The sequence below is a fragment of the Capra hircus genome, chromosome 23 (assembly GCF_001704415.2).
Source record: "Capra hircus breed San Clemente chromosome 23, ASM170441v1, whole genome shotgun sequence".
Classification (NCBI taxonomy): domain Eukaryota; kingdom Metazoa; phylum Chordata; class Mammalia; order Artiodactyla; family Bovidae; genus Capra; species Capra hircus.
Window position 1 is genome coordinate 25,080,858 of NC_030830.1, and position 16,650 is coordinate 25,097,507.

Below are 16,650 nucleotides of genomic sequence, written 5' to 3' on the forward strand. Positions count from 1 at the left end.
AGTAAACTGGCAAGAAGAGTTACTGACTGAAGGAGAGAGAGGAGGTGGGAGATGGTAGAGCTAAAGGATCTTCAGCAATAGGAGTTAGAGGGTCAGCTGCAATTTCACGGAACCCTGATGTTGATGGCACAGCTTCTGGTTCCTTGATGGGTTCAACTCTATCTACCCTCTTGGAATAAAGATCCAGTGATATCTGGATAGTAGCTCTTTTTTTCTCATCATAGATGACACTGTCTCACTGGATTATATTCTGAACAGCTTCTGCAACCTCCGTGTACTGTTGTATGTTCAGGTCCTGTGCCTTAAATGCTAACAGTGCCTCCTCAAATAGCGAAAATGCCCTGGCCATTTCCTGCATCATGAATCTCTTCGGTTCTTCAGTTACTTCTTCCTCTTGTCTCCTTTCGTCCTTTCTCTGGACCTCCGACTCCATCAGGTCTTCATTAGTAAGCTCCTTGCGTTGCATAGCAAAAAGTTCAATGAAGTCATCCGCTTAAAGATCTGGCTTGAAATAAAGATACTGTACTACTGTACTCTATACAGCACTGGACAGGAAAGCGCACAAGAGCACAACCGCTTGTAGAGGATGCAGTAATGTGACAATGTATGCCAGACACGTGAACTGACTTATGTGATTGGACACTCAAACACATGTTCAAATCTTTGAAAGTTTGCAACTTGAAGGTTCATGTGTAGGGCACTTACTGTACTAGGAACATTCTATAGCCACCCTGGTCAACAGAAAGATAACTATAACCATGTTCATGGTTATATGACCAGGCAGATAGTGTCATTTTCTAGTAGCCATTTAACCTAAAATTAGCTGGAGCTGAAGTTCCAATACTTTGGCCACCTGATGTGAAGAGCTGACTCATTGGAAAAGACCCTGATGCTGGGAAAGATTAAAGGCAGGAGAAGGGGGCGACAGATGGTTGGATGGCATCACAGACTCAATGAACATGAGTGTGAGCAAATTCTGGGAGATGGTGAAGGACAGGGAAGCCTGGCATGCTGCAGTCCATGGGTTCTCAAAGAGTTGGACACGCCTTAGCAGTGCTACTGAACAACAAACCTAAAATATCAAAATAATATTTCAACACGTAATGAATATAAAAATATTAGGTATCTTGAATTTTTGAAAAATCAAGTGTGTATTTTATGTTTACAGACACATTTCACATATTCAGCCACCACATGGAGTGGCCACCATATTGGACAGCAGTTTTATACCTCCATGGTAGTGGTCAGTATATGGGATTTCATTTTAGTGTTCCTGAAGCTCTGGGATATTGGGTGCATTTTGCTGCACATTTATCACAGTGATTTGGGGGGAGTGGACAAGAGAAATATCCTAACACTTCAGGCTCATTTGCGATAAATATGTCATTTTATTCTTAAAAAAAAACCAAAAACTTTTTTTTTCACTAATTTAGAAATAAAAAACGAAGAGATTTCTGAGACTCAGACTAATGATCAAAGGAATCACAGCCATGTCTCACCCAAACACCAAGGGTCACAAGTAGAGACTGAAAAAGAAGTCACCAGGATGGCAGAAGGTAAGCTTAAACAATAGGGTGATTTCTACAGAGAGAAACAGATCCATGGTGTATGAACTGTAGCCTCCTGCTCGCTCTCAGTTTCTGAATCAATTTAGTTTATAGACCCTTCTTTAGCCTTTGTTATTTCTTCTCAAGGAAATTATACCCCAGCAAAAGAACACACAAGTCCAGCTGATTCACTCAGCTGTTAACCAATGATTCGAGTTGACATTCATATATGTTTTTTCTTACTAGAAGATTATTGGTTTAACATTTGAATTCATTACTTGAAGAAAAGCAAAACCAGCGTATAGGCATATAATCTTTCCCTCAGCCATTGCAAAGCTGCCAGTTTGGCAACATAATTGAATCTGGAACGAAGAGCCTGGAGTTGCCCAATACCAACTAGGCAAATTAGATGGACTATGGAACCCTCAAGAAATGTCAGCTTTGTTAAGCTCTGCTTTGCTGCTTATCGTACTTTTTGTGAAAGGTATTATTTGCCTACATTGTGCATGATGCCAGATGATTTTTGCTTGTTATATTGTTAAATAGCCATTAGAATTGCTGCCAAGCAGAGAGAAGATAAGCATTTGATTCAGACCAATGTTCCGTGTTTTTGAGGACACAGAAATTACAAAGACAATGGGCAGAACACAAGATAGATTTGCCAAGTATGAATATGGTGTATGAAAAATATTCAACAGCTTCCATAGATCTGAATTTTGAAACATATGCTCTAAAGAGAAAAATATTGCTTGTTTTCTAAGTAATAACTAATTATCGTGATATTTTCTGCTTGAAAAGGAATCCAAGCTCACTGGTTCTGAGTGGATGTTTAACCAAACCATAGCAGTCTGACGTCATTCTGCTTCTAATGAGTTTAATGAACTCCGGTGACTGTGTGTGTATCTGTATATTGGTTTGCTTGCCCATTTGCATTTTTTCCCCCTACAGAGGAAATGAGGGTTTGTTTTTTTTTTTAAGTTTCCTATGAAATTAGCCATCCATTTTCCATCCAGCTCCTGGACCTGCATGAGAAAGTAGTAGGAAATACGAGTGGGTGGGAGTGTAAAGGATGGAGTTTGAGAGAAGGGGGCAGGAACTCTTCCTAGATTCCATCTAAGACTACTTTGATTTTGGTTTCCAGAAGCTTGTCCGTATCATGGCATGCAAATTCAGGACAGGTGTTTGAAAGTGGTCCTCAGAACCCAGCTCTGTGAAGAATGGCGTATTCAGCTGCATTCTCCAGCACACAGCAGGAGTGATGCTTATCTTTCCCCTAATCTAATATGACCATCTACATGAATCTCAGTTTCCCAGCTTAAATTAACTACATTACGCAGTCCACAATGCTTGGATGTTTTATTAAGGGACATATTTTATGTGGTGGCTTATTAATAAATTATCAAGAATGAAACAAGGGATAGGGCTCCTATGGATGAGTTTAGATTGAAGAGATGGGAGAATGAAAGAGGCCATTTTATTAGGACATCCAAGTTCAAAACAGAAAGACGTGTGTTCCAAATGCTCCCCTGGGGATCAAAATGGATTTGTTTTCTTATCTTCTAAGATTTGTCCACATCTTAAGAGCATTGTTTCCAAAGGAAGTAATGAGACATCTCCTGCCTTTCTTTGGAAACTATTACCAGCTGTAAATACCTAGTTACTGCTAGCTTTAAATAAATTTGGTTTTATTATTACCATGACACTCTAATTTCCTTTTCCTTCTGTGTTTTTAAACTGGTGGCATTTGCTGATCAGTGATTGGCCTGTCTCTCTCATAAGCATTTTGCAAACACCAAGCATCACCATCAAATATTTAGCTGATAGAATCGAGCATTTCTGCTGTATGGTAGAGAGAGACTGTCAATTTATCACGTTACAGCTTTTACCAAAAACTGTATGTACGCAGCAGGGAAGGGAGTAAAGCATGTATCTATCCCTTGAATTTTACTTTTACCAGGGCCTTTGACATAGGGAGCATCTGAGCCAGTTTTTAAAATTCACATCTGCTTTTGTCATTCAGCTATTCACAAGATTTAATGAATTACCAGCCTCAGTTGGAGAGGCAGAAGTTGACAATTAAGAGCATAAAACTTGGGCATCAGCACGACTGGGTTTAATCTGATGCCCTTGTTGACTTTATTTCATGGCCTCAAGAGGGTCAACTGTCCTCTCTGTGCACTTCGATTTCCTCATCATGAGAATTGTCCTAATAATATCACCCATATTCAGATGTTGTTATGCTGATTGAGTGAGCGAGTATCACTATAAGCATGGAGAGATTTCTGGCACAGTGTGTATGCTGTGTGTGTTGCTTATTATTGGTCTTGTTATTATCAGCTTATCCAAAGCTCTCCAAGGCCTGACTCTACCTTGTCCGTCTGGTCTTACTCTGGCTTCCACCCGCTTGCCCCTCCTCACACTCACCTCCAGCAACTCACTCTTCCTGGGACTGGTCTAACACCTTCGCACACACTCACCTGCACTGTTTCTTCCAATAGGATTGCTTGTCATCATGTGTTAAAAATGAATGAGCTTAAATTTCATCTTCCAATACAGATGAAATAAGTATGTATTTGTTTCCTGATTTTTTAAAAATACCTTTTAAGGTCCTCTCTCTGCAAAGTTACAAAGTGATACTTGGCCACCAATTCTTTATGGCTTTCTAATATGATGGGGACACGAGAATAATATTTTGGGGAAAATGAAAAATTCCAGGTGATAAAAAAAAGTGTAAAGCAATCACCATAATGCTAAAGGAGAGAAAGACTTTCATTATCCTGAGTTACATGTTTAGTCTCTCCAGTTCCTAAACCATGTCACACTGCTTCAAATCCCATTTGCTGAAGGCTTAGTTGTAGGGTTTGCACACACTTGGGGTCCACAGAAGAACCGAGAAGAAGTCCTACTATGCTCTGTGGAAACTCAGTTTTGTACCATTCTTTTGCAATTGTTTCCTTGTTCCCCTAGTTTGGTGAATAGCCCCCCAAAACACCCCAGGCTAGACACCTCAGAGTTCTCCTTAACCCTCGGCCTTCCGTTACAACCTTGCCTTGTGGCTTGCTAGTTTTATTGATTCCACCTCTGCAGCGTCTTGGTTTACATCCCCGTTCCCTCTACCTACTCCATTTCCCAGCTGCATCTTCAGTTCAGTCTCAGTTAACAAACTCCCTACAGATGCCCATCCTCTATTCCCTCTCTTTTCTCTCTAGGACACTGTTCTCTAGACATAACTTAAGAATCTTGGTTTCAAGACACACTTCTCTCACATAACCATAATCTCGAAAATATACAAGCAACTCCTGCAGCTTAATTCCAGATAAATAAGCGACCCAATCAAAAAATGGGCCGAAGAACTAAAGACATTTCTCCAAAGAAGACATACAGATGGCTAACAAACACACGAAAAGATGCTCAACATCACTCATTATCAGAGGAATGCAAATCAAAACCACAATGAGGTACCATTTCACACCAGTCAGAATGGCTGCGATCCAAAAGTCTATAAGCAATAAATGCTGGACAGGGTGTAGAGAAAAGGGAACCCTCTTACACTGTTGGTGGGAATGCAAACTAGGACAGCCACTATGGAGAAGAGTGTGGTGATTCCTTAAAAAACTGGAAATAGAACTGCCATATGACCCAGCAATCCCACTGCTGGGCATACACACTGAGGAAACCAGAATTGAAAGAGACACGTGTTCCGCAATGTTCATTGCAACACTTTATAATAGCCAGGACATGGAAGCAACCTAGATATCCATCAGCAGACGAATGGATAAGAAAGCTGTGCTACATATACACAATGGAATGTTACTCAGCCATTAAAAAGAATACATTTGAATCAGTTCTAATGAGGTGGATGAAACCAGAGCCTATCATACAGAGTGAAGTAAGCCAGAAAGAAAAATACCAATACAGTATACTAACACATATATTTGGAATTTAGAAAGATGGTAATGATAACCCTATATGCGAGACAGCAAAAGAGACACAGATGTATAGAACAGTGTTTTGGACTCTGTGGAAGAGGGAGAAGGTGGGATGATTTGGGAAAATAGCATTGATACATGTATATTATCATATGTGAAACAAATCACTAGTCCAGGTTCGATGCATGAGACAGGATGCTTGGGGCTGGTGCACTGGGATGACCCAGAGGAATGGTATGGGGAGGAACGTGGGAGGCAGGGTTCAGAATGGGGAATACATGTACACCCGTGGCAGATTCATGTCAATGTATGGCAAAACCAATATAATATTGTAAAGTAAAAAATAAAATTCAGCTATCTAGAAGGAATAGTCCCCTTTTCTCAACTTTTGTGACACTTCTCTTTTATTCACGTAACACCTTTTATATGTAATGTAATTATTTGTGTTCATCTTGTCCAGATGCCTCCCTATTAGGTCTGTTTCTTTTCTAATGCCAGAGGGCATTATAACAGGAGACCATTGATGACTGTTGTTAAGTGAATAAATTGAACTGAACTGTTAACTGAATGGTGAAGGCAGTGATAGAATGGGTCCATCTCCATCCCCCCTTCCCTTTTCAGAGACCCCTGGATTCCAGCAATTCCTACAACAGTTGACAAAAATAAGGCCTCTCGTCTCCTCTAAAAGAGATGGAGAAATTTTATTCTGGTTCATAAGATTAACAACAGGATAATGGCTGGACATCTTGTGGGGTCTTCAGTTCAGTTCAGTTCAGTCGCTCAGTCATGTCCAGCTCTTTGCGACCCCATGGATTGCAGCATGCCAGACTTCCCTGTCCATCACTAACTCCTGGAGCTTACTCAAACCCATGTCCATCGAGTTGGTGATGCTATCCAACCAACTGAACCTCTGTGTCCCCTTCTCTTCCCACCTTCAGTCTTTCCCAGCATCAGGACCTTTCAAAAGAGTCATTTCTTCACATCAGGTGGCCAAAGTATTGGAGTTTCAGCTTCAGTATCAGTCCTTCCAATGAATATTCAGGACTGATTTCCTTAAGAATTGACTGGTTTGATCTCCTTGCAGTTCAAGGGACTCTCACGAGTCTTCTCCAACACCACAGTTCAAAAGCATCAATTTTTTGGTGCTCAACTTCCTTTATAGCCCAACTCTCACATCTGTACGTGACTACTGGATAAACCGTAGCTTTGACTAGATGGAACTTTGATGGCAAAGTAATGTCTCTGCTTTTTAATAAGCTGTCTAGATTGGTCATAGCTTTCTTCCCAAAGCGTAAGCAACATCCAACATCTGTTTTAATTTCATGGATGCAGTCACCATCTGTAGTGATTTTTGCGCCCTCTAAAAAAAATCTCTCACTGTTTCCATTGTTTCCTCATCTATTTGCTGTGAAGTAATGGGACTGGATGCCATGATCTTAGTTTTCTAAATGTTGAGTTTTAAGCCAACTTTGACACTCTCTTTCACTTTCATCAAGAGGCTCTTTAGTTTTTCATCGCTTTTTGCCATAAGGGTGGTGTCATCTGCATATCTGAAGTTATTTCTCCCAGCAATCTTGATTCCAGTTTGTGCTTCATCCAGTCTGGCATTTTGCATGATGTACTCTGCATATAAGTTAAATAAGCAGGGTGATAATATACAGCCTTAAAGTACTCCTTTCCCAATTTGGAACCAGTCTGCTGTTCCATGTCCAGTTCTAACTGGTGCTTCTTGACCTGCATACAGATTTCTCGAGGCAGGTCAGGTGGCCTGGTATTCCCATCTCTTTCAGAATTTTCCACAGTTTGTTGTGATCCACACAGTCAAAGGCTTTGGCATAATCAATAAAGCAAAAGTAGATGTTTTTCTGGAACTCTCTTGCTTTTTCTATGATCCAACGGATGTTGACAATTTGATCTCTTGTTCCTCTGCCTTTTCTAAATCCAGCTTGAACATTTGGAAGTTCATGGTTCATGTATTGCTGAAGCCTGGCTTGGAGAATTTTGAGCATTACTTTGCTAGCGTGTGAGATGAGTGCAAATGTGTGGTAATTTGAGCATTCTTTGGCATTGCCTTTCTTTGGGATTGGAATGAAAACTGACCTTTTCCACTCCTGTGGCCACTGCTGAGTTTTCCAAATTTGCTGGCATATTGAGTGCAACACTTTCACAGCATCATGTCTCAGGATTTGAAATAGCTCCACTGGAATGCCATCACCTCCACTAGCTTTGTTCATAGTGATGCTTCCTAAAGCCCACTTGACCTCACATTCCAGGATGTCTGGCTCTAGGTGAGTGATCACATCATCATGATTATCTGGGTAGCGAAGATCTTTTTTGTACAGTTCTTCTGTGTATTCTTGCCACCTCTTCTTAATATCTTCTGCTTCTGTCAGGGCCATACCATTTCTGTCCTTTATCTAGCCCATCTTTGCATGAAATGTTCCCTTGGTATCTCTAATATTCTTGAAGAGATCTCTAGTCTTTCCCATTCTACTGTTTTCCTCTACTTCTTTACATTGATCACTGAGGAAGGCTTTCTTATCTCTCCTTGCTACACTTTGGAACTCTGCTTTCAAATGGAAATATCTTTCCTTTTCTCTTTTGCTTTTAGCCTCTCACCTCTCTTCTTTCTTCAGCTATTTGTAAGGCCTCGTCAGACAACCATTTTGCCTTTTTGCATTTTGCCTTTTGAGGACCGAGCAGTGGACAAGATGTGATGCCTTCCTTCTAGGTGATGCTGTCTGCCGGCCACCTGAGTTCCCTCTCCCTGTGTTCCTGATGACTCCCTCTGTCTTTGTGGTAGAGTTATTGCTGGAGACCTTAGTGCTGCCTTCTCCAAATAGTACCCTGATCTGTGGCCTCTAATCACTTGTGTGCTTGTGTATGTGAAATCCATGTCCCCAGTGTTGATGGAAAACTGACAGGAGAAAAGGAGGTCCATACCATACAAGTGAACTGTAAACATTAACTTCATAAATTTCTGATCTCTACCACATTTGAATCTTACTGACTATATATGGTGTGTTTTGTGAATGTAAAATAAAAAGACTATCAGTTTACCTTTTTAAAGTACAAATCTATAGAAATAGCAGGGAGAGGAGAGGAGGGGGCTGCTGACCTCAAGACATTTGGAAGCAGAGAAGAGCAAAACAGTTCAGGACCAGAAATTGCCCTAAGTTCCCAAGAAAGCCAAACTGTATTTGGAAGTTATTAATAAATAGCATGTCCATACCATATAATACAAAGATATGAACATCTCCTAATTGAAAAAACATAATCTATCACTTATTCCTTAAAGAAAACTTTTTAAAAATTACCAGGAATAAAAGCCTGCCTGGTAAATAAGATGGGGAGTTCCAATGCTATTTGCAACCAAGATCCAGTATCATCTTTAACAATGGAATATTAGAAGAATTTTTACTTAAGTGATGATAAAGTACAGAACTCATTCTTACCAAAATTTTATAACATATATATTTGGAATGGGAAGAAACAGTCAAATTTAAAACAAAATTTAGAGGACAATTTTGGAGAAAATACATATGATTTGCAGAAGATTGTTTAATGGTAACTTAAAGATTCAACCATTAACTACTATATTTATTAATAGCTTGAGTAAATTAGTCAAATATAACATCAGTCTAAGCAAAACTCATATTGTATAAGCCAAGGGTATACAGTTAAGAAAGATAAATATATAATAGTGACCAAGAATATGCTGTCTTGGGGAAAAACAAGAGATATATAGGATCTACATAGAAAATAAACTGTATTTCATTGAAGAGTTTAAGGACAAATACATAGGGAATTACAGTGTGTTTCTAATTAGATTAATTAATATTGCAAAGACCATATTTATTTCTAAATTAACTTTGGTTTAGGAATCCCTGGTGGCTCAATGTTTAACACCATTTCAATTATTTTCTCTAGAATAGAACAGTATAAGATGATTCTAAAATTCTTCAGAAACTATAGATTAATGACAGAAAACTAATTTTTTACAGGAAATGGAATTTTTGGCAATGGGCAAAGGTAGCTCAACCAGAGACACAATACTTATGTCACTATGCTTCAGATAATGTGATACTGATACAAGAATATATGAGCATTAGAAGAAATCATCTCAATTAGGTATAGATATAGATATTAGGTATAGAAATGTAAGTTATGATGAAGATAATAAAAATAAAGGAAAACAGAAGCATTCATCTATTAATGGGGCTATAAATTTGACTTCTTAGAACATTTAGTAATCTAGATTCATACTTCAAAAAATCACCAAAGTAAACTTTGAGTAGATTAATGAGTTAAATTAGGTTTACTAAAATATAACCATTGCTGGAGTATTATAGGAATAATAAACTGGAGATCACTTAAGGTATAATGTGGAATGAAAGGCACTTTTTCTTTACCTTTTAAAAATTTCCACACTTCCTTATTCATCATTCATTTCCTATTAAAAATAGATAATGATTTTTCATTTAAAAGAACAAATAATGTAGAAAAAATGTAGATGATAGTATTTATAATGCATGCGTGCTCAGTCATTAAGTTGTGTTTGATTCCTTGCTCCTCCGTATATGGAATTTCCCAGATAAGAATACTGGAGTGGGTTGCCATTTCCTTCTCCAGGGGAATTAAGTTGTGTTTGATTCCAGGCCCCTCCGTATGTGGAATTTCCCAGATAAGAATACTGGAGTGGGTTGTCATTTCCTTCTCCAGGGGATCTTCCTGACCCAGGAGTTGAACCCTGGTCTCCTGCATTGGTAGGTGAATTCTTTACCACTGAGCCACCAGGGAAGCCCAGTACTTAGGCTTATCATTAATAGCAATTCTTTCCAATTAATAATTTAATGTTATTTATTAATTATTATGTATATCTTCTTCAATATGTGGGCAGGACTGTTCCCTTTATTGACAAATGAGAAGCCAAAGTGGAGTCTGTTCTTTATGTTGGTTGATCCACTGTCCGCCTTTCTGCTTTAGATCCTATTTAGGCTTCAAGATAGAGGAGCTTATATTGGGTCTTTCATACTGAATCCAAGTCATCCTACAGTAAATGCAGCGCATGGAGACTAGGCTATAAAAATGAAGAGAGGGAGCAGTGCGGAGGGAGGAGATAGTCATTGTTAATCTCCCCATTGCAAAAGAAACCAGTGAGTGACGTAGGTCAGACAGAGGAAGACAAATACTGCTGGATATCACTTATATATGGAATCTCAAAAATATAGCAAACTGGGGAATGATCAAAAACAAGCAAAAAAAAGAAGAAGAAGCTAATGACTACTACCCACACAAATCTTTAAAATCATAGGCTCAGGATATTGGTTGCCCAAGAAAGTTCTAGAAGCCAAAAGAGGTTAAGGATACCTAAGAAAAATTACAGTCAACTGTGGATGAACTTGCGTGGACCCCAAACCACCAAGCCTTTCTCTTTTTCATAGAGTAAGGATATATGTTCCCATAGTCTCCCTGAAGCTTGATCAAACCCACCAATAGGACTCTAAGAGACATAGAGGGGAAATGTGAAATCCTATCTTTCCGTTTTAATGGGGATTCACCAACAAGGTGGAGGTGGAAAGGAGGCTTGCTGTTGCATATGTTTTAATACTCACTATTCTTCCTTTCCTAAGACCCAAACATTCAGCTGAATGCCTTAGGACACATATCTGCTATAAATTCATTTTTTATCTAATTTGTCTGAGATCTAAGCTTCCTGTGGAGGTCCAAGATCAAAGGATCGGATTCTTTCTGATGTTGGCGCTGACATATAATGTGTGCTGACTTAGTTCTGTCTATAACCTCACAGTGGGAGGCGGCCAGCCTCCCTCGACACCTTTACACAGCGCACTTTCATTTCGGCTGGGGAGTCTGTCAGGTATGTTGCTGATTGGAGCTGCCATGTAAATAATTCATGGGAGATTTTTAAATGTTTGGGGGCTTGCAAAGGAAAGCTACGCTTGTGTTAGTCTTTCATGAATAGATGCAGACTCGAAGAACAAGGGGGAATAGATTTCCAAAGACGGTCTCTCAAAAATAGGATAACAATATCTTCAATGGATTGAAAATAGGTGACTTGCAGTGTTTGATTCCCCTTATATGAAGTGGTATTGGTTTTACCAAGGGATAAAAATTCAAAGCCCATTTTCCTTTTTCAAGTTTGCTTCTACCTGACAATTTATTATTCCTATTCTTTGGTTATTTGCTGATCTTGATAAACTATGTCTTTTCCTCCTGGTGGGAGCGGTAATTATAGAGATGACACCAAACTCAGGACTCAGCATAGAGCTGGGCTTAATAGAGGGACAAGGTTGATGGCAAAAAAGTTCCTTCCCTGAAGGAACTCAAAGTCCTAAGAAGAAGATGAGACTGTCATATAAGGAGAGGTGACCAATAATAGAAACAGTTGCACAAGTGAAATGAGAAACTCCAGTCAACAAGTATTGAGGCATAAATCAATGCCTTTGAGCTGTCAAGGAACAGTTCTGGAAGGATTTGAAATCCCATAGGGAGGCTAGGATAACCTGGAAGCTCTAAGCAAGAGAATTATCCCATAGTTAGGGGACCATAGTGGTTACAAGCTAGGAGAAATGACTGTGGAGGAGGAGACAAGATGTGGGTAACATGAGTTTCACAGAATATTAACTGACACATCATCAAAACAATATAAACAGCATGATTACTTTATCTTGTTTTACTGTTCTAAATCAGCAGTATATTATATGTTTCCCTCTCCAGGGGATCTTCCCATCTCAGGGATCGAATCCAGGTCTCCTGCCTTGCAGGCAAATTCTTTACCATCTGAGCCAACAGGGAAGCCCTTGTTTATATATATATATATATATATATATATATATATATATATATATATATATATATATATATATATATAACATTTATATTATGATGTTATTTATATTTATATAAATAAATAAAATTAATAAATTAAACAAATAAATATATATATTATGTTATTTATAGTTATACTATAATATTGTCTCTTACACTGTGATACAGACTTGCTGATTCTCTCCTAACATAAGCCAAGACAGGCTCAGTAAACAGACAGAGAGGTATAATACACAGGTTTGTCAATTAGCATTTACCTTGTATATAAAAGTATGTATGTATAAAAATTCACATTAATGCATTTGATGATGAGAAATTAGAAAATCAGGGATGGGAAATGTCAGTGAAAGTACTGCCTCTCAGGGGTTTAGGGTATTTCTCAACCTTTTGTTTCACTCTAAGGCACATGGAAGATGACATTCCCACGTGTGCTACACTCTGATGCATGTATTTAGCCAAGCATTCTTCTTAACTCCCCTTTGCTAGCTTTAATTGTACACAGCATTGTTTGGTTCTCTCACTGCAACTCTGGAGTCATAGATCTTGACTTCTGTACAATAAGATGTGCTGTTACATTATTTGTGGTCTTGAGAAGTTACTTAATCCCTGTATCTCCATGGCCTCCCTTCTAAAAGGGAAATGGTAATAACACTTACTTCAGAAGGTTGTTGTAAGGATTAAATTTAGTATATATATATATACACATAATTATGTATATGTATATCTACATATATATATAAAACCTGGTGCCCAGCATATAATTGCTATAAAAGTGTTACTTTAAATGATTATTAGCCTTTCTTTCTTCAAGGAATGCATACTGGAATGTAAATGTATAAGTGGCATTAATAATCTTGAATTACCTTTAATTTGATTAAAAAATAATTTAATAAAGTTGTTTTAAAGTTGAACTATAGCACTTTATTGTTTATAAAACTAGGCTTTGTACATCCCTCAATACCCAATGAATTATGAGAATTAGACATTCATGAGTTAGGAAATACTTTCTGAAGAAAGAGAGAAATTTGGGGAGGTGAGTAAAAGAAGGCAGAGGGTTTTGAAAGACAGGTGGAAAAAATATTTCAGGCCTAGGGTGTGTTTTAAGATGATTCTTATAGGTGAGTAATTATATATATACAGTCTTATAGATACTTGTTTTTTTATATATTTATCTCTGCATATGTTTGTTTTTATAAAATAAAATATATTCAAATTGTGAATTTGGCATAAAAGTCAAAAGTATTAATAAGACTGGTTTTATGTTTATTAATGCAGGTGTGAGTTAACCTCCATAGTAAGGTCTGATTCTAGCTTAATTTTCATATTTAAGCTGCCATGCTTACAATGAAAAATCCTGATTGACTTCTTATGAGCATTGTAAAAGTTTTTTCTGGGAAGCGATATTATCAAATTTGTATTAGACAATTTATATTAATTATCAATTAATTAATTGGTGGATGTGGAAGACATGGGTTTTTTGAAAAAGTGTGTACTCCCAACGATATTTAGAAATTGGTAAGTTGAAATAACTCAGTCTTTAATTATTTGGTGATATCTTTTCAGGAATGTTAAATATGCAAAACATGCAATCAGCTGATTAAGAACTAAGTCTGTTTCTTCTCCTCCTTCTTGTCTCTCACAGATTTGAGGATGAAGGTCATGCTGGCCAAGCTGAACCAGCTCCCCCATCAGTCCCTGAATGGTGTGTCCAGAAGGAAGGTGAGCCACCGTGTGGTCCGAGAGGAAGGTGGCAGCCGAGAAGAGGCCGCTGTGCCTGCTCCCAGTATTGCCAGCGTCACATCGCACAGGAACACCTGTACTCCAGGCTCTCCTGCTCAGCACGGGTGCCTGCAGGAGAGTGGGGACTGGAAGGGGGCCCAGGAGCAGGTGCTGAGATACCAGCTGGCAGGCCAAGATCAGCTGCTGCTGCTCTGCCCAGACCTCAGACGAGAGAGGCAGCGTTTGCAGGGCCAGAGTCAGCTCGGCAAGGGGCACATCAGTCTAGGGCTTTCCCAGGAGAAGCCAGGCTCCTGTGGTGCCACCGAGGCATTCTGCCTCCATTCAGTACATCCAGAGGCTGTTCAGGAACAGCTGTGATTGAGGAGTGGTGAGGACATTTGGGCTGCAAGTTATAGTGTTCAAAATATATCTGGATCATGATGAGCAGGGAAGATGAGGCCTGACCAGTTTGGACTAAGAAGGGAGAATATGCGCGTGTGTGCTCAGTCATGTCCAACTCTTTGTGACCCTGTGGACTGTAACCCACTAGGCTTCTCTGTCCATGAGATTTTCTAGGCCAGAATACTGGAGTGGGTTGCCATTTCCTTCTCCAAGGGCTCTTCCCAACCCAGGGATCGAACCTGTGTCTCTTGCATTGGCAGGCAGATTCTTTACCACTGTGCTATCTTGGAAGCCCAGAAGGGAGAAGATGGATTCTGAATTCTTTCTTTTCAAGTTTAACATGGAAGACAGTCATATAAGTGATGTAGGTTGAAACAATATCTAACATATCTTTTTTATTAATCATGAATCTTAGTCCAATGCTAGGCAAGTAGTAAGTTCCCAAATACTGATTTTTTTTACTTGTTTTTATCTTAAGCTGGTTATCTTATTGATTTTGCAATTTTAATAAAGGTATACTGCTGATTTATTCAAGGGGCTTCCCTGACAGCTCAGTTGGTAAAGAATCTGCCTGCAACACAGGAGACCCTGATTCGATTCCTAGGTCGGGAAGATTCACTGGAGAAGGGATAGGCTTCCCACTGCAGGCTGATTTATTACAGTAGGGAGTGGCATTAAGCTTCTTCTAGGACAAAGTCCCCGACCTCCAGGCCACAGGGGTTTCCAACCTCCTCCTGTAAGATCAATGGCAGCATTAGATTAAAAATAAAGTGCATAATAAATATAATGCCCTTCCATGAAATTGGTCCCTGGTACCAAAAGGTTTGGGGACCTCTGTTCTAGAATGATTACCCACAGAGCTTTGGGCTTCTCTTATTGAAGGGATCATGACAAAGTCTGGATGGCTACAGCTGTTTCTGCAGTGTTAGAGTAACACATTTCTTTATCCTATGGGAATATTTGAAGGACAAGAGAAGACCCCGCTTTCTGGTCTATCAGAGATTACCTTCCAACCATAAGGCACTTGCCTGATTTTTCACAAACTGATTTTATTTCACAACTTAAATTCACTCATTATTAGGAGCCCATAGTTGAACAAACACATCATCTTTGCTCCTTGTGAGTACTGACTCCTGGAAATTATATTCTCCTGGGCTTTGCTGATATTTTAGTTAAGGACAAGAATATAAGAATAGCAGGTCTGGGTAAGGAAATGGTCCATGGGCCCAGTAATTTTTTCAATAGTTCTTTCTTTTAATAACTGAGCCACATAAAAAAGTAGAAGGAAACTATTGGGAAAACAGAGATGACCAAGTAGCCAAGTGGATTATCAGCTAACTTAATTATTAGAGAAATATTAGAGAACTGCTTTTGGGGAAAGATAATGTGTGGGAGAACCATGTGCAGCTTCTCTCGGCTTTGTGCTGAGGGTTCAGATTGAAACCAGAGCAGAGGGTTAACCATGTTGATAAGTTGAGTAAGGATATGAAAGGAAGCTTCACCCAATTCACACATTTGCAGAGGGCCCATTTATGTCCAAACTAAGTGATACGTTAAGCAAGCCCAACTGTGTATCTGGAAGATCTTTTGCACCAATGAGTGAAGCCAAGACAGCTAAGGTAAAGAAAATATCTAGTAAGAACTTGCTCTCAGCTTTTATCTAAACCAGGATTTTCCAGCCTCTGAAAAATGAAAGGGATGTCTTACGTTTGCATTAGAACAGAGGAAGGAAAAAACGCTCTTCTATGGCAGAATTTTAAATAATAATGTCCTGGAATTAGCCCCAGAGGAGGTACTACTGGCAGAAAGTCATTGTCTGAGAGCATCAGTGAGAAAGTATGTCTCACTCTACACAAGCTGGTGGGAAAGTTCCCAATTTCTGTGTCCATTCTTTAGATGTCTTACTGACATCGCAGACCTTAAAGCTGCCTCTGAAAGGAGGTAGGCAGCCTTCCCCAGGACATTATGCTAGATTCTCCGGGTCCTCAGAGAGCTATGATTCTTTAGTACAAACGCATTTGTAGTTAAGGCTTTTGAGAAATATAAAAACTGCTTACTAAGGGTCTGTCTATACACTCTCCCTTTCACCACCTCCAGTTCCAACCCAGGTGTCTTTCCTGAACTCTATACTATTTATCAAATTGCCTACTGAGAGCTTCCACTAGATGTATCCTTCAGATGATGGCAGAAAGTCATTATTTGAA

At 39.1% G+C, this 16,650-nt stretch overlaps 1 protein-coding gene across 1 annotated transcript in view; it reads left to right on the forward strand.

Annotated features, from left to right (window-relative positions):
• Positions 1-14,562, forward strand: part of PKHD1 (polycystic kidney and hepatic disease 1 (autosomal recessive)) — a 450,125-nt gene extending 435,563 nt beyond the window's left edge. Inside the window, exons 66-67 of the mRNA XM_018039183.1 lie at positions 1,434-1,556; positions 13,968-14,562. Of these exons, the coding sequence (XP_017894672.1) occupies positions 1,434-1,556; positions 13,968-14,422 (578 nt within the window). The 3' untranslated portion in view covers positions 14,423-14,562. The remainder of the gene's footprint in view (positions 1-1,433; positions 1,557-13,967) is intronic.